At 49.1% G+C, this 18284-nt stretch overlaps 1 protein-coding gene across 1 annotated transcript in view; it reads left to right on the forward strand.

Annotated features, from left to right (window-relative positions):
* ABL1 (ABL proto-oncogene 1, non-receptor tyrosine kinase) overlaps nt 1–18284 on the forward strand; it is a 142726-nt gene that overhangs the window by 120548 nt on the left and 3894 nt on the right. The window contains exons 4-10 of the mRNA XM_028090521.2: nt 622–894; nt 8631–8715; nt 9563–9740; nt 11513–11697; nt 14181–14333; nt 15872–15961; nt 16295–16459. Of these exons, the coding sequence (XP_027946322.1) occupies nt 622–894; nt 8631–8715; nt 9563–9740; nt 11513–11697; nt 14181–14333; nt 15872–15961; nt 16295–16459 (1129 nt within the window). The remainder of the gene's footprint in view (nt 1–621; nt 895–8630; nt 8716–9562; nt 9741–11512; nt 11698–14180; nt 14334–15871; nt 15962–16294; nt 16460–18284) is intronic.

An 18284-nucleotide genomic window follows, 5' to 3' on the forward strand; every position in this document is an offset into this window, starting at 1 on the left:
TTAGGTAATAAGCACAATTATTTTTAAAAAATTACTTTCTTTTCCAATCAGCAAATAGGTACCAAATTCTTTTCTTCGTTAATTTAATCAGTAACTGCTTATTGAGTACCTGTTACGTGCTGTGTATTTCTTATTCTCCACTTTGGGGATACAGGATAAAACAGCTTAGGGCTCTGCTCTCATGAAACTGACATTCTAGGAGGTGTTGACAGTAAATAATCAAGTAAATAAGGAGGATAAGTACAATGCAGAGAGAAGTAAGGGAGGTGGTATGACTAGTGCTGGGTGATGGCCAGGTCAGGTGACTGCAGCGACAGGGCTCAGGTTGGTAAGAGAGAACCAAGCATGTGGTGATTAGGTGGCTGGAGGATTTCAGGCAGAGGGAGCAGTAGATGCAAAGGCCCTGAGGCATTTTGTTGTATCTTTCTGCTTCAGCAAGTAAATTACAGCATGTGTAGAGAAACACAACACAGGTGCTTTTCTGCACACTCCGCCCTGTGTGGAGAGCCATTTATCTGAGGTTTTGCTCTGCACTGACTTAGGCTCAGCAGAGCTGGTTTATTGGAGTTGTTCGGGTTTGTGTGCGCTCTGTGGACTGAAGGCTGTCCCTGTTTCCCTCAGCTCTACGTCTCCTCAGAGAGCCGCTTCAACACGTTGGCTGAGTTGGTTCATCATCACTCGACTGTGGCGGACGGCCTCATCACCACTCTCCATTACCCGGCCCCCAAGCGCAATAAGCCCACCGTCTACGGCGTGTCCCCCAACTACGACAAGTGGGAGATGGAGCGCACGGACATCACCATGAAGCACAAGCTGGGCGGGGGCCAGTACGGGGAGGTGTACGAAGGCGTGTGGAAGAAATACAGCCTGACGGTGGCCGTGAAGACCTTGAAGGTAGGCCCGGGCCTGCTGCCGCCACTCACGGTGCCATTGCCAGTGTGGGGTGGCGCTGCCTTCTGGGTGGCCTGCCCCTGCACTCAGGTCCGAGGGGGTAACTGGTGCCCAGGAAGTGCCTCTTCGGGCCTCTGTGGTCCTTTTCTTCGAACGGGTTCCGTCCCTCGCCCCAACTCCGTGTGCCTCTGCATACAGCGAGAGCCGAGAAGTGCTGTGGTTTTTTGGTGTAAAAAGATGAGTCATTTGGAGAAGTGTTTTCATTATATGGCAAGATTCTTTTAAAGCCGTGGGTTTCCGTTCAGTCTGTGTGGCATTTGGATCACTTCCTATTGAGAGTTAAGAGGAGGAAAAAAAACTGTAAGTTTTGAAAGAAGGGGATTTAACCAAAACGCATTTGACTCTTCTGTGGATTTTTGTTGGCAGACTTGAAAGGCAAGTGCATTGGGTGTTCCTAGTAGGTTCCAATTCTGTGTAGTGTGAGTGCAGACCTCTGGAAATGGAGGTGTGGAAAGGCATGAAGGAAGCATCAGGGCTTCCTACGAACTCAGGTACCGTTGGGTCGTTCTTGTTAACTAGGACTTTCGCCCTCTCCACTCAAGCATGGGGTTTGTAGTTTTCCGGTGGATTTGAAGTCCTTTGAAATCTTTAGGACGCCAAGGCAGGGGTTTCACTTGCAAGCCCTCGCTGCCTTCCAAAAGTGATCTGAGCTTTTACCTGTGGCCAGAGCGTCCTCTAGTGTTGACCTGCGCTATTTTCACTTGCATTAAAAAAAAAAAAAAAGGGAACCGATTACACTGACATGTGCACAGAGACTGAGAGGGGAGCCCCCCCCCCCCCGTAGCCATAGAATGGAAACATCCATGACTGCAAGGAAGGGACCCAAGTGTGTGCATGCGCTTCTCTGGAGTCCGTGGGGCGCATGCTTGGAGACCCCTGAAGCCAGATCACTTGCCTTTTAGGGACTCTGTTACTTCCCTTCTGCCTTTACTCAGAGACACAGTAAAGTGGAAATTATGGGTTCTGGCTGATGTAACGTGCCGCTTCAGAGAAAAGATTGCGTTCTTTAGTTCTAGAAACCAAGAGTGGCTTTCCTTGGTTGTGCCCCCTATTGATTGTGTCCCCCTTAGATTAGTCCTTGGGGCTGATCTTGTGTGTCGGGGGTGGGAGGTGACGTGGTTTGAGGTCACCTTGGGGACTTCTGGATACTTTCCAGACATGATTTTTTAAAAACACAATAAGCATTTATTGGGGCGCCTGGGTGGCTCAGCCTGAGACCTTCGGCTCAGGTCATGGTCCCAGGGTCCTGGGATCGAGCCCCACATCGGGCTCCTTGCTCAGCAGGGAAGCCTGCTTTTCCCTCTCCCACTCCCCCTGCTTGTGTTCCCTCTCTCACTGTCTCTCTCTGTCAAAAAATAAAAAAATCTTAAAAAAAAAAAGCATTTATTGAATTCCTTGCTTCTGTTCACCAGACCCTGGCCTCAACCCTGGGATTGTGAAAATGGACTTCTTCACTTCAGGCTAGTCTAGGTAGTAGAACATTGTAGCTAGGGGGAGGAATAGGCAATATGATGGTAACCACAGTGTGGTGTGACAGGTGCCAGATTAGAAGCAGGAGCGGGGAGCTCTGACACTGCATGGGAATCGGGGGGGGCGGGTACTGGTGCACTCCACTTGGCGGGGAGAAAGCACGAAGGAAACCACAAGTTGGTGCCGTGGAGGAGGAACAGGAGTTGGCCAGGGGAGCAGAGGCCTTGACAGAGGCAGAGGGTGAAGAGCCTGTGCTAAGTCACAGAGGGTTTGAACCGGCTAAGGAGCTGGGACGCTATCCTGGAGGCAGTGGGGCGCGTTGAAGGGTTTGATGCACAGATGATTGAATTGGAGCTTCACAAAGATGGCTACGTTGGCGAGCCCTAGAAAAAACGAAACAGCCATTGCCCCGCCTCCCCCAGACCAGGCAAGACCAGGGAGAGGCATGTGCTTGTGCTGCAGTGTCTCAGTTTGGCACAGGATTGAAGAGCAGGCCCGGCTCTCGGTCTTGACCAGCTTGAGAAACTGTTAAAGGCCCAGGCAATACCCACACACTTGCCAGCATTTGCAGAAATGAAACAAGGAAGAACAGAAGCACAAAATTTAGGTTTCCATCCAGGAAAGGCTTGTTTGAAAACTTTAGAAAGAGGGAGAGTTTGCCCAACTTGAAATGTGGGGAAAACACAGCCCAGCAGCTAATGCTGTGGCAGTGTTTCCTGAGCAACTGAAGATGGGCATTCCAGAGGAGGGACCCCTCCTGGAGGTCTCTGTCAGTGGTGGCTTTCTTACACCAGTGAAGCAGAATTATCTGGAAGTTGTGTGCCTTTTAGAATATATTTCTCTAATGATGTATTATTAATGATGTATTTTTATTATTCTTTTAATGGTTTTCCCCAAGAGTCTTATTAACTTTATGGTCCCACAGTTGGTAAAAAAAAAGAAAAAGAAAATACAGAATCTAGTTGCATGGATTTCTGGGAGTCGTCACCCCTGCAGATAGCTAATTAGGGAAAAGGGAATGCATCATATTCTAGAGATGTAGGTCAACCCAAAATATGGTACTAAGCAACTGCTAGATAAATTATCGCTTCTTCCACCTCCCCTGCACAAAGCACATTGTCTACAATAGGTTTCCCACTTGTCAAATAAGATTAGTGTCACTCTTTTGGGCATTTGTCTCCACTGGAGAAGTTGGGTTCTAAATGACAGCGATGGCTAATGTTTATTGAGCTCTTGCTATGTGCCCGGCAGGGTCTGAGTGCTCCATCTGTAGCCTCTCATTTAATCCTTTCAACCACCCTAAGGGAAGGGTCCTCCTGTCGGCCCAGCACCACCACCATCTCAGGCTTGAGGAAAGAGCAGTGGAGGGAGGCGGGGTAACTGGCCTGGCGTGAGCCAATGAGGAGCCGCAGAGTCAGGGTTCCGGCCCAGGCAACCTGCCTCAAAGCCCAGCTCCTCTCTTCTTTCCTTAATTGTCACCCCGGTTCTTACTCCTCACACACCATGAAAAATTCAGAAACCACAGTTGCAAGTCTTAGAAATCCCCTTCCCCGCCCACATTCACTTCCCCTCAGCCTGCCCCTGGATCTCCCTTTCTCTCTAGGACCCAGCTGGGCACCTGAGTCTCCATCTGCTCCCCCACACACACCTGTTTTGTGTTGCTGGCCCCTCTTGAGGCGGCACAGGTGGCCCCCCCCCCCGCTTTAACCCGGGCTCCATATTGATCCACCAGGCACTGGGTCCTGTACCTTTGGGATCTGAGACCATAAGAGACGGGAAACAGGAGTGCACTAGGCTGACCTCTATGGGTGGGAAACTAGAATTAAAGCAAAGGCCCACTGATGGGAACTGCTAGTTTGAGTTCTGACATAATTCAACAAGTCGTAGGCTTACCTCTACCTGTGTATTATCACTGTGGCAGGTGGGATGTGCCTAAGAGAACCAGCTGTCCAGTACAAGAAAGCCACGTGTTTCAAGTGAGCCATATTCCAAAAGTTTGTTTATAAGTCCGTTTTTTTCCCCCATGAAACAGTTCTGTAAGTCATAGAATTTGGGAAAGACTACTATTGATCCAGTGGCATTAGGATTGACTCGTAAGCTACTGGCAGATTTACCATTAAAATGGTGGAAAATAACATTGTTGAAAAATGTTAAGACTTAAAATTGTACTCAGTTCTTTATTTTTCAAATAGGTAACGTATGCACATAGTGTCTTCTACCCTTGATTTTTGTGACTTTCCAGAAATAGTCCGCGTGTGGGTATCTTTCTGAACCGTACGGCAGCGTGCTCTAGACACTGCTCTTTGCCCCCTGGCGCCCGTGTATCCTGGCAGTCGTTCCTCGTCAGTGGACGTAAGGTGGTCTTGTTTCTGCATGGATGTATTTTAACATATACCAGCCTTCAGTGGGCATTTGTGTTTTTTCCCTCACTTTGTTATTACAGACTGTGCCATAGGGATTCTTGTTGGGCGTGTGGAGACTGTCCTGGTGGTCAGCTCCCCAGAGTACACTAGATCGAGGAGCGTGTACCAATTTGTACTCGACCAGCGGTGCTGGCAAAGTGCCTTGATGCCCCTGCCCTTGCCAAGACGGTCTGCTTGGGTTTGGTTTTTGTTGTATTTTTCCCCAGGAAATTGGTTCTATTAGCTCCAGAAACGAGCAGCGAAGGAAGGGCTCCGTGGCGGCACTGGACAGTCGCGTGCTCCAGCTTTCTGACTCCCCGAGGGGGCTGTGCCCAGGGAGAGAGGCGGCACACCTCAGAGCCCACTGCTGCCGTGTGCCTCGCTCTTGCAGTGGCTTCTGCTCTGCCTGTGAGCTAGATACACCTGCGTGTTTGAGGACCAGGGCTCGGGGGGTTCTGTGTGAGGTGGTTTCTCGTGCATCTGGTTGGTGAACCCCCTTCCTCGGCCTGGCTCAGGAGCTCTGCCCCATCTCTGCAGGCTGTGGGATGGCACTTCACTGTGGTGGCAGCCTTGCTCAGCTCACATTTGGTTGAGAACCAGGGACAGATGTGGAAACTGAGCTCTCTGTGGACCCCGCTCCGGGGCCCTGGTCCCTGCTGAGACTCAGGGAGGCATGAAGGGCACTCGGGGCTATGCAGCATGAGTGGGACGCTGAGCCATTTACACGAACGCTGTTCTTTGTTAACGCCGTAGCCTGCCTACGCCCGGGGGGAAGCCAGGGAGCAGAAAGGGTGAGGCTGGGTAGAAAGCACCCGTGAGACCCTGGGGCCAGAGAACGTGTCTCTGTGAGAACGACAGAAAACATCGTTAACTGTCTCTCACACTAGCGCTGTATTTAGGCTGCTTCCCAGGCGTAGAGATCACGTGTTTTCAGTACAGTAAAAGTGGGTCCCGCTGGTGGAGTCCTGCCCACGAGGCAGATGCAACTCTTCTCCCCGTTTGGGTTCAAAGAAACCTCACCTATCTGGCATGTGAGTAACTTGGAATGGCCACGCAGTGGCAGGGCTCGGTCTGTGTAACTCAGAAGCCATCCTCTGAACCACCTCCTCTACTGGCCAGGCCTTCGTGTGCATCTGAGCCAGGCCGGTCAGTCCCTGTGAGGAGAGCCCAGCCGACCCACCACCCTCCCACCAGACAGGGCCGAAACTCAGCCTTCACTCAGTGTTGCCTTCACCCTCATTCCTCGGGGTTCATTTTATTTTACTCCGTAAAATGGAAGACCTTTCAAAAAAAGTTGAGGGAAAGTTTTTAAATAAAAGTCAAGGAATAGAACAGGATAGCACCGGGGGTGTTTCCAGTTTAACGCAGCTACAAAAGTCTGATGCTGCTAGTAGTTTCCATTGGAAATTGAACCAGGCCTGATTCCACCAGGGGGAGACAAGTTCACACTGATTGTCCTGAAAGAAAAAAAAAAAACAAGGAATTATTTAGGGGTGCCTGGGTAGCTCAGTTGGTTAAGCGACTGCCTTCGGCTCAGGTCATGATCCCAGGGTCCTGGGATCGAGCCCCGCGTCGGGCTCCCTGCTCCGCGGGAAGCCTGCTTCTCCCTCTCCCTCTCCCCCTGCTTGTGTTCCCTCTCTCGCTGTGTCTCTCTCTGTCAAATAAATAAATAAAATCTTAAAAAAAAAAATGTAACTCTCAAGCACAACAACAAAACCATTTAAAAAAAAAAAACAAGGAATTATTTATACTGTCCACACGTGTATGTGCGTGTGTATGAGTGAGGGGAGAACGAGACAGACAAGAGGAGAGGGGTGCCTTTGAAAGCCCTGTTGTTCCTTCTGTGTGTCCATGCCTCTCAAGATCCAGACATGGTTCTTTTAGAAAAGATTCTGTAGCTATAAGAGCACATGATCTTTCTGAAATGATTTCACTGTGGGTGGTTTATTATGTGGCACTTTTATAGAGGAAAACTCCACTTGTCTAGAAAGCTTTATTTGAGAAGCTGCGTTTTGAACATGTTGCTGGCCAGGCAAGGTTCTTGAAGCCTCTGGTCCTTATGTGAGCAGCATCGACTCGCCGACTCCAGCAAGCGTGTGCTCCCCAGCCTTGACATTAGCGTGTCACCCAGCGGATCAGAGCGCTCCACGCACAAATGGCACAGTCTGCTGAGCATGTTAAGGAGCAGAGAGGACTCCGAAGAATTGAACAGCCAATGGGGCGGTGGCAGCTTGACGCGGTGACTACCAGCAATGTTTAATTGACATTAGAGCAGCTGACCATTGGTAAAGAGCAGTAAATTGAGTCTCCGCCTCACAGAGCCCAGGGCTAAGTGGTAATGGGCTGACACGTGTCCTCAGCGGTCATGCTCCGCTTGTAAACATGACTGACCACAGCAGGCACACGCTAGGGAGAGGATGACCTGTCTTCTGGAAGCGTTCCCCACCTCCGGGGGCAGGAATGGCGCGGCCACGGTGATGCTGCAATAAGGACACGTGAGCTCATCATCTCTCGAAAGGGCAGGTATGATGTATAAGGTGCCACATTGGAAATAAGGTTGCTAACGGGTCTCCTGGGTAGTGCAGCCAGTTAAGTGTCTGGCTCTTGGTTTCAGCTCAAGTCATGGTCGGTTGTGGGATCGAGCCCCACGTGGGCTCCGCACTCAGCAGGGAGTCTGCTAAGGTTTCCCTCTCCATCTGCCCCCCCCTGCGTGTGCACACGTGCGCGCTCTCTCTCTCTCTCTTTTGCTCTCTCTCTCAAATAAATATATATATTTTTTAAAGTTTCTAAAGCTTTCCTCTCGGGCGAGTCTAGTTTTCCAGATCACTCCCCATCCGCCATGCAGTCTTTCTGTCCAGACAAACTTAGACTCCATGCTGAAACTCAGAGGGAGGTGTCCTGCTTCTCCTGCTGGCCTTTGTAACCAGACGCTCACAGCAGACAGAGCAGGTCACCACCCCCCACCTGCTTCTTGTTGCGGTGATTAGTCAGAGGACAGTCCCTTCTGTAAGTCAAAAGAGGTTTACCTGACGCAAGCCACAGAGGCTCCTGCGTGTAGTAGGGCCAGCTGCCATGTGCGGGGCGAGCGCACAGCACTCCAGAGTTGAGCCTCGACCCATAGCACCTGAGGAGGTGTGGAAATAGCATCAGGTTTGCTCTGGGCATTTGCTAATATCTTTGTCTCTTCGTGGCATTTAGATACAGTGAACTTGCTAAAACGTGACCTCGTGAATCCATCGTTAGAGGGGCTGCTACAGAGGATTATTTGAGAACCTGAGTAAATCTACCTGGTAGGTAGTGGTGATTGCTTCATTAAGACCCCCATGACACCACATTTTCAGAATCCTCTGCAGTTCAGCATTCTCTGTCGTATTTTGAGGTGTGGTTCTTCTTTGGTAGGATAGTATCTTTTTGTGTCATCAGGGTCTGTTCCATTAAATTGAGTACGTTTCTGATTCTTCAGGTGATTTTTTTTTTTTTAAGTGTTTTAGGACTCCTTGGAAACCAGCTATTCCTTAGGGAAATAGAAATATCCTCTACATAGCAGCCCCTAAAGAAGCAAGTTCCCAACATCTATTTATCACCCTGGGTGAGAATTCACAAGTTCAGCACCAAAGGGGAAAATTCTCTGTGCTGTCAGGGTGACGATCAGCTGCAGGGAATCTGTCTGGTGCAGTGTGCGGCTCGGCACTGGTGGGCCAGGGTGCTTGTCGGTTGAAGCTCCAGTTTGTATTAACCACTCAAGGTGTACCTTCCCACTTAAACACTGTTCTTGCTGAAACAACTTCACCCGCTTTTTTTCCACAGGAGGACACCATGGAGGTGGAGGAGTTCTTGAAAGAAGCTGCAGTAATGAAAGAGATCAAGCACCCCAATCTAGTACAGTTACTTGGTGAGTGTGCAAAGCTCTGAAGAGAGGGCCTTTTCATTAAACCCTCCGGGGGTGGTACAGGTGCTGTGAAGGAAGAGGTGAGTGGCTTGCTGCATGAAGATTTCTGATGTGGACATCTGTCCTCTGCCAACACTCAGCCCATGGTAAAAAGGAGGCTGATGTGGGATGGTGTGCGTGTGTGTGTGTGTGAGAGGGAGAGAATATGTTATTACTTTTTTTCTTTTTTCTTTCTTTCTTTTTTTGAGGGGGGGTGCAGAGGGAGAGGGAGAAAGAATCTTAAGCAGATTCCACACCCAGCATGAAGCCTAATGAGGGGCTCAATCTCAGGATCCTGAGACCATGACCTGAGCCAAAACCTAGAGTCAGGTACTTAACTGACTGAGCCACCCAGGCGCCCCCCTGTAACGTGGGGGGAGGACATTATTACTTTAAATCGATACCTAGAAGCAGTCAAAGGCAAATCTCAAATGGCTTCTGAGACAAGAATTTTCCAGAGTCCCTTCCCTGCAGTTACTCTGTAAGCAGACCTCCCCGTTTTGGGGGTGAACTGACAGTGCTGTAGGCCGTTTGGTGTGTGCCCGACCTTTGCCTCTGAACTCGGTGGCAGCCTCTCCGCTGGGGTTCAAGTGCCCAAGAGGAAGAGAAGAGCATGGCTGCGTCCATCCCCCAGGAACGTGATCACAAGCCCCGAGTGCTTGGAACTGTGGTAGAGGTTGGACCCCAAACTTAGCAGAGACAGAGCCCGTTTCAGGAGCACTTTACTGTCGTGCTGTCTTTCCTGGCCGGGGTTGGTGCACTCGGGAGCAGAATGGCACACGAAAGCCCTTGATGTCTGTCTTGTTGGCAGGGGTCTGCACCCGGGAGCCCCCGTTCTATATAATCACTGAGTTCATGACCTATGGGAACCTGTTGGATTACCTGAGAGAGTGTAACCGGCAGGAGGTGAACGCTGTGGTGCTGCTCTACATGGCCACTCAGATCTCGTCAGCCATGGAGTACCTCGAGAAGAAGAACTTCATCCACAGGTAGGAGCCTGGCGAAGCAGCCCTCCCCACAGAGCCACGGAGTGAGCGTGGGGCCGGCAGCCTTTTACAAAAAGCTCCAGCCTGCAAGGTCTTAGGGCTCAGCCACTCGCTTTAGTGCTGGCAACACGGTGGGCCTTGGACCAAAGGCAGATGCTGGGTTCCTGACCTCGCCGGCTTCAGACGTGTGTCCAGGACCAAACTCAGCAGGCCTAGACCCTGGGCCCGCCAAGCACTGGATCCCTGTGGTAAGAAATATTTCCCCTCAGCACCATTCTGGACTACGTGGAATACTAAATGAAGTTCATCAAAGGCCTCCTTCCTGATAATCAGCGCTCTCCGGGAAGCAGAGTGTGAGGCGAGAGCTCATCAGTAATGACCTCCTCCCTGGGGGAGGCTGGTGTGGCTTCTACACAGGCTCGCGGTCACAGCTGGCACACGGGCTTTGTTTTTTGTGTTGCGTGTTTTCTCCCTCCTTTCTCTTTATTATCATTTCATTCTCCACTTAACTTGCTGTCCTCTGGTTCAGGGATGTTTCCGCGATTGTCAGAACTGTGTATATGTAGTTCTAAATTAAGCGGCTTTGCTGTTTTGAAGCCTGGAGTGTTTTGACCTTCAAGCGTGCCACAATCATGTTGGTGTTCGCATTCCTTGCTGGAGGAAATGGCTTCCTAGCAAAGTGATGGCCTGAGCAGGACAGGGCCTGATGGGCTTTGCCAGTAACTTTTATACAAGATGTTCTCCACGCCACTGCTGTGAACTTTCCTACCCAATTAACTCAAGTATGAAGCCCGTACATGAGATTTCATAGTGAGGAATAAGAGTAGCATGTGTGAAGGGCTGTCCGTTTCTTGTAAGACAGATTTCCTGTGCTGCATGAGAGCCTGATTCAGTGCTCCTGTCGCTCAAGAAGGTGAACCCTCTGAGGCTGCAAATTGAGATTTCTTGACTTCTGGTTTGCTTTGCATGACTAGATCCATTCCCTTTTCATTTCACGAACTTAAAATGCTTTACCAAAATCCTATTACGCACAAGTCTTCTGCATTTAATTTCTGTCTGATTGCTGATGATCGGGCTATCTTAGGCAGCCATCGCCTGAAGGTGCTGCCTCTTCTCTTTCCTCCATTCCATTTTGCCTTGGGATTTCATGGCTAACATCCATGAACCAGAGATTAGACTCCCACCTCCCTGGGACAATCAGGAGGCGAGAAAAAGCTTATTATACAGGAGAGAATTTGTAGGATACATTCGGATAAGCATCAGGAGGAAATAGGAGAGTGTGAAACACAATTTGGGGGGAAAATGCTGTGGGCTTTATTTTATTTTGTCCTTTATCAAGTCTGGATAGGCCAAATGGAGACTCCCTCTGATGGAAGTTGAGGACTGGCTGGTGCCCTTGTTCCTGTGCCTGGCATAGAGCTGTCCTAACTGGGCAGACCCTTAGGGGACCGGGGGTGTGTGCAGGCGTCAGTGGAAGCACTTTACGTATTAGCTGATGACCGCTCACCGCAGCCCTAAGAAGAGGTGCTGCCTCTGTCAGCTTCATCGTAGGGATGCGGGTAACGGAGGCCCAGGGTCATGAACTTGCACCTCTGCTGCCTCTCACCTCGGCAGGCAGATGCTGAGGGACGAGCGCTGCTCCCGCTGGGGTATTCACACACGTCCCCCGGGGCACTGGACCCAGTTGTCAGGGGTGCGCCTTCACTCGCTGGTGGTGGATTTGTGAGGCCGGGAAAGCTGGCCACAACTCACGGGTGAACGCTTTCTTTTCCCAGAGATCTTGCTGCCCGAAACTGCCTGGTAGGGGAGAACCACTTGGTGAAGGTGGCTGATTTCGGCCTGAGCAGGTTAATGACAGGGGATACCTACACAGCCCATGCCGGGGCCAAGTTCCCGATCAAGTGGACAGCGCCGGAAAGCCTGGCCTACAACAAGTTCTCCATCAAGTCCGACGTCTGGGGTAAGGACTGCTGCTGCTCCCGGCCGGCCCTCGCTGCCAGGGTGGGCTCCTTCTCCCATTTTCCTCGCTCTCCTTGCCTTTTCACTGCCTCTTTCTCAGTCCTTCATTTATTTTCCTTTATCGCTTAATCCTTTCTTATTTTTTTCTTTCCCACTTTACAATCTTTACTCCTGTTTTCTCCCCAGAATGAAGTAAAAGCCAGCATTTTCTTCCAGAATAATTCAGATTACCTCCCCCCCCCCCGCCCCTTCTAACTTACCACCTTCATCCGAAGCACGCTGCTTGGGTTTGCAAGGACAGTTAGCCAGCCCTGCAGGCACCCAGGGTCTTCTGAGCAGGGAATGCTGTGTAGTTCGGTTTGGGCTTTAAATTGGATATTGCCCTTGGAAGCTTCATGGGCCAGTATTCCTTTTGTTAAAGAACTTCTTATTGTGGCAGGTAGTAAGCATACACTGAAGAAGGCGGAGTTGCATCACGAGCCCCACGCACGCATCACCCACCTTTCCCGGCCATCAGCTCGGGGCGCTCCTGCACCTCTATCCCACCCCCTCCCTCGGCCCTGTTTTGAAGCAGATCCCGATAGCATATGATTTTGTCCACAGATATTTCAGTATGAATCTCTTAAAGATGGCTTTTTTACTCTTGTAACCACATTGCCCTTCTTCCCCAAATTGACAGTAATTTCTGAATATCACGATACAGTCAGTGTTCACATTTTCAACTGAGTCTTAAAAATCCTACTTTTACGGTCTGTTTGAGTTGAGACCTGGCTACTGTTCACACCAGGCAGGTGGTCGATGTGCCCTCAGTCCGTCTGGTCCCTTAGCTCCGCTCCATCTTTTCACTGCCCTTGCTGTCTGTCTGTTGAAGAAACCCCCTCACGTGTCCTTCCATGTCTCCCACACTGCATCCCCGTGCTGTGGTTTAGTGTGTTCCTCTGTCTTCGGTACTCCTAGTAAGCGGGCAGGTGGGTCTGGACCTCTGGGTCATCCTCGGGTTTGACTTCTTTCAGCAGGACGACGTCATGCTCCGTGGTGTGCTATTTCATCAACATCTCTTGTGTGATTTTAGCAGCTCCTGATACCTAGTACCTAGATCCACTCGTTTATGAGGGGTTACCCAGTGCTGCTTCTCTCATTCTGTCACTCCGCGTTCACTCGTTAGCTCAGTACTTCTGTAAGAAGAAACCTTCATCTACTGTTTGGTTAAGTAGGGGGTGGGGGGGTGGTATACAGTTCATTTGGGAAGGACAGCGTCGTTGTTAGCTTCCTTGCTGTTGTCTCCCGGTGTTCACACAAACGAGTCAGTTTTTTAATACCCTCCAGTGATGACCAAGTAGATTTTTGGGGTTTCTTTCTTTCTTTTGTGACACTATCATTGAATATATTTTAATCCATTGTAGTTCTTTTCCTTATTGATATTCCGATTGTCTCTTGTTTGGCCAGTGGGAACTTCACATTGCTCCTGGTTTTGACAAGACCCTTGTAGTCTTTAATAGCATCTGTGCTGTCTGGAGCGATAAAGATATTCCACGTTCATTCCCTGCCCTAGACCTGAATTACCCATTTCTCCAAGGAGTCCTGGTCCCTTTAATGAGATCTGGAATTTCAAGGCTATAGTCCGTGCTTTCAAACTTTCAAATATTTATTTAAAGGTTTTATTTTATTATTTTTTAAAGATTTTATTTATTTGAGAGAGAGAATGAGAGAGAGAGCATGAGAGGGGAGGGTCCGAGGGAGAAGCCGACTCCCTGCTGAGCAGGGAGTCCGATGCAGGACTCGATCCCGGGACTCCAGGATCATGACCTGAGCCGAAGGCAGTCGCTTAACCAACTGAGCCACTCAGGCGCCCAAGATTTTATTTATTTTGAGAGCGAGAGCATGTGCATGCATAAGAGTGGGGAAGGGGCAGAGGGAGAGAATCTCAAGCAAACTCCACACGGAGCGTGGAGCCCCATACGGGGCTCGATCTCATGACCCTGAGATCATGACCTGAGCTGAAATCAAGAGTCGTATGTTTAACCGACTAAGCCACCCAAGCACCCCGATTTTATATGATTTTTATGAAACGTTTGGAGTTGGAAGGGGCCTTGGAGATGATACTGTACACCAGAGAGAGGTGGCTTGTCTTAGACACTTAGCTAGTTGATCTCAGAGCTAGGAGTAGAATGGCCTCCTGACTTCCAGCCCTAGGTGCCCTCTACCATAAATCCCAGCAAGGTGGTCACATTACCTCAGAGACACTGGAGGGGCCGATCAACCCAGTTTCTTTTCCCCTCTAGCACGTTTTGGAAGGGGCAGGGTGTTAACGTCTCATTCTGTCCTGGGCTGTTGGTCATTAAGCCTGGTAAAATGTGCCTGGCTTGCTTCTGAGGGTGTAACTTCTAATGTCCACTGCATAGGTAACCAATTTTAAATGCACGATAGTTAAATTTCATACATCTTGAACCAGCTTTCTCTTCCCCTTTTTTTTTTTTTTTGTAGCTTTTGGAGTATTGCTTTGGGAAATTGCTACCTATGGCATGTCACCTTACCCAGGAATTGACCTGTCCCAGGTGTATGAGCTGCTAGAGAAGGACTACCGCATGGAGCGCCCGGAAGGCTGCCCAGAGAAGGTCTACGAACTGATGCGCGCATGTGAGCCTTCCCCAGCCAATTCTAAAAATTCTCTGTGGGCACTGTGAGAAATTACCGTCCAGGCGTGTATTCCCAGAGTGAAGTAGTCCTCCCTTCCTTTATTCACATTCTTCAGAATCAGCCAATGTAGCAGATAGGTGCATACTGACTCAGACTTGTTTCTATACATATTGTTTATACATAGTGTTTATATGTGAGGGGTTTTTTTGATTTGTTCTTAATGCAAAAATGGGATTGATGGGTATCAAACTTGGATTTCTTATTAATAAATACAAATTCCTGGGCCCTACCTCCAAATATTCTGCTGTAGTAGGTAAATACTCCGGGTGATGTTTATCTAGTTGGTTTTATTATATATATATTTATATATATATAAAATCATTCCCTCAGCTTTTTTTTTCACATGGCATATCTTTTGTGTCCATATTTCAAAGACATCTCTCCCTCTCCCCACCCCCTTATTTTTATAGAGCTGTTTAACTTCCCATTAAATGATTTATTCATTCGGTCCCATTTTGGTGGACATTTGGTTGTTTTGCACATTTGTTTGGCTTTTGCCATTATAAACAAAACAAGGATGAACACCCTTATATGTATACCTCTGTGCATTATACTGGGATTTCTAAAAGTTGAACCGTTGGTTCAAAGGGCTACTTGCATTTTAAATTTTGATAGATTTTACCAAATTGTTTTCCAGGAAAGGTGTACCAATTTATACTCCCACCAGAAGTGTAGGAGAGTAACTCTGTGCTCTCGTCAACATGGGGCTTCATCAGTCCTTAATCCTCACGTTAATCTTGGGGCACTTGGGTGACTCATTTGGTTAAGCATCCAACTCTTGATCTCAGCTCAGGTCTTGATGTCAGGGTCATGCGTTCGAGTCTTGCATTGGACTCCACACTGGGCATGGAGCCTACTTAAAAAAGTAAATCCTCATGTTAATCTTGTTTTAATTAACATTTCTTTACTGATGAGGATTTCAGACTTTGATAACCCAGAAGTAAGGGTAAAATAGAAGGCAAGCCATTTATTTGACTTAGTGATTCTCTGCACTTGCTAGAGTGGGGCTGGGGAAAAGATTTATAAATGTAGTTCTTGCTGTCACTTCTCTCTGGGGTTTTACAATCCATATTTCTGCCAATATCTAAAGTCTTTTCGAATTCTTAATGTCTGTAATAGGACACAGTGACATTTGTCACTCTAACTTGTCACAGCAAAAGATGGTTAGCAGGATTGGGCTGCCTTTTTTTTTTTTTTTTTTTTTTTTTTAAGATTTTACTTATTTGAGAGACCACGAGTGGGGAATGGGGCAGAGAGAGAGGGAGAAGCAGGCTCCCTGCTGAGCAGGGAGCCCAACACAGGGCTTGATCCCAAAACCCCGAGATCATGACCTGAGTCGAAGGCAGATGCTTGACTGACTGAGCCACCCAGGCACCCCTGGGGTGCTGCTTTCATTACCAGACTTTCCTTGAGAATTGCTAGCCCCCAACTTGTTATTAGGGCCTCATGCATGGTCTGACTGGGTTTCGTCCATCCAGGTTGGCAGTGGAATCCCTCTGACCGGCCCTCCTTTGCTGAAATCCACCAAGCCTTTGAGACGATGTTCCAGGAATCCAGCATATCAGATGGTAAAATGCCCATTCCTGGGGGTGCCTGCAGCAGTGGGGTGAGAGGTTGGGTTGGAAGGGACAGCCAGGCCCTTTAGTTCACTTCCTGCTAGAAGAGCCCAGGCCAGCAAAGTTCTCTGAGACCAGAGAACTGGGCAGGAGTGTTGAGCATGGAGCTGTCTTACAGCCATGCCCAACTCTGAAAAGTACCGAGTACGGTCTTCTCAGCATCTGTATCTCCTCTGTAACTGTGCATGGATGACCACTCTTACCTAAGGAGAAAAAAAAAAAACACCAGCATACCAAACTGACACCATTACTGATGGCCACTGGTTTTTGGTTTTGTTTTCGTAGAAGTGGAAAAGGAACTGGGGAAAAAAGGTGTGCGAGGGGTTGCAAGTACTTTGCTGCAGGCCCCAGAGCTGCCCACCAAGACAAGAACCTCCAGGAAAGCTGCGGAGCACAAAGACCCCACTGATGTGCCTGAGACGTCCCACTGCAAGGGCCCGGGAGAGACCGGTATGTCCCCCCAGCCGCACCAGACACCCAGAGGAGTCCCACACCCTCAGGGCCAGGGCAGGCAGATTCTTGTTAGTGATCCAGCTTTGAAAAGAGGAAGGTTCTCCTCTCTGCACAGCATCCTGCCCCTCCTTCTGGAAATCATTAGGAACCATTGGCTTCAGCAGTTAGTTTGGTCAAGTAGGCACAGGTGCTCATGAAACCGACTGAGAACAAACTCGCCTTTTCATGTATTATTCACAGCATTTGTGGTTGCTCTTGCAGGGCAGATAGAACAATAAATATTGAACCAGATGAAGAGCAGCTTGTTGTGAAAGCACTGATACGAAAAGCTCGCTGGAACTGACGGAGCCAAGAGACACCTGTGGCGCAGAGCTGGTGTCCACGCACGGTCTCTGAGTAAAGACTCTGTCGGCCACTGTTCCCTAGACGTGCAGGGGAGGTGCGATGGTGCACGGGGGTCTCAAGGTGTAAGGAGGAATAATGCCCGCAAACACTGACCTAGTGTCTCCCCTGTGCCCTGCTCTCCTTTGAGTTCGGCTGCTCTGATGTAGCACTTGCTACTCTCCCAGCAAAGCCCCAGGAATCTGGGTTTGTAGAGGCTCCTGGGGGATGCTCTGACGGACCACAGATGAATGGGAAGGGGCAGGACAAAGCCAGAATAATGAGATGTTTAGCCATAGCAGGATTCCCAAATTTTTTTTATTGTGTACCCATATTAGTTTAAAGAAAAGTCACATGTGCAGCCTGAGAATTTACAGGTACTACCGCACAGACACGTATATCATAAAATACACCAAAAATGTGCACTTAGAAGTAAACGTTTACGTTACAAAATCCAAATTATTATAATGCTTTCTTTCCACACACCCCTGGATCGTCTTGCTCACCCACTTTGGAGTCCGTGGCATATAGACTATCCAGAAGGTTGGACCTTTGTCCTTCTGTTAGCTGTCATGATTTCAGGTGGTTGAGCAGTAGGGATGGGGAGAGGCCGCTGTGGGAACTTGAGGCTTATTAAAAGCCCAGTGATAAGCAATCATGTTCATTTATGCCCGTCAGTATTCATCTGAGGGGTGTTTTGATATGTAATCTCATGGTGAGCCGAGAGTGTCAATTAGCTGTTCAGCACTGAAATAGAGCCGTGCATAATTCGTTAGGATTTCACGTTCTTCAACTTCTTCCGCTGGATTAAAGTTTTGGAGGCCCTCGGCTTCCTCTGAGTCTGGTGTCCTACGTGCCTCCTGGTGTTCTGACAGGTGCCCCCTTGCACCTCTGCTCCGGTTGTAGACGTCCTCTGTGCTGCTCTGGGTGCTGACAGAAAGCCGCTCTCCTCACAGCTGCCCTCTGAGGGAGAAGTCTGTCATTCCCTAGCCAGGAGCTTGGCAACACCAGAAAGATTTCTTAGGAGTTATTATTCATGTATAAAGAATGCCCATTTAAAAATTTGTACAGGTCACTCCTTCTTGTTTGCCAAGTGTAACAGCCCATTGTCACTGTGGTGTGCGGCCCCTTCCCTTCAAACCTCACCTCCCAAGAACCTGGATTGGCAGGTCCGAGAGGCATGGGGCCTGACCCTTTGCTCAGCCCTGTCGTGGTTTTTGCGTGCTAGGTAGTGGTATTGGGGGGCTCTGTGCTGTCAAGGAAGCCCCAGGGCAGGGATGGGGGGCCTGGCTTTCTGTGCTGGTGTCTTCACAGAAGAGAGACCTACGCTTTTCCTAATAATATTAACAGTGGTGACAACAGTTAGTGAGAAATTATGTGCCGATAGCTGGAACAAATGCTTTACGCTCACTGCATTATGTTCACACAACAACACTACGGG

This window comes from Eumetopias jubatus, unplaced genomic scaffold, assembly GCF_037043125.1.
Source record: "Eumetopias jubatus isolate StellerSeaLion01/CBP00866 unplaced genomic scaffold, mEumJub1_p1.0 scaffold_15, whole genome shotgun sequence".
NCBI classification, from domain to species: domain Eukaryota; kingdom Metazoa; phylum Chordata; class Mammalia; order Carnivora; family Otariidae; genus Eumetopias; species Eumetopias jubatus.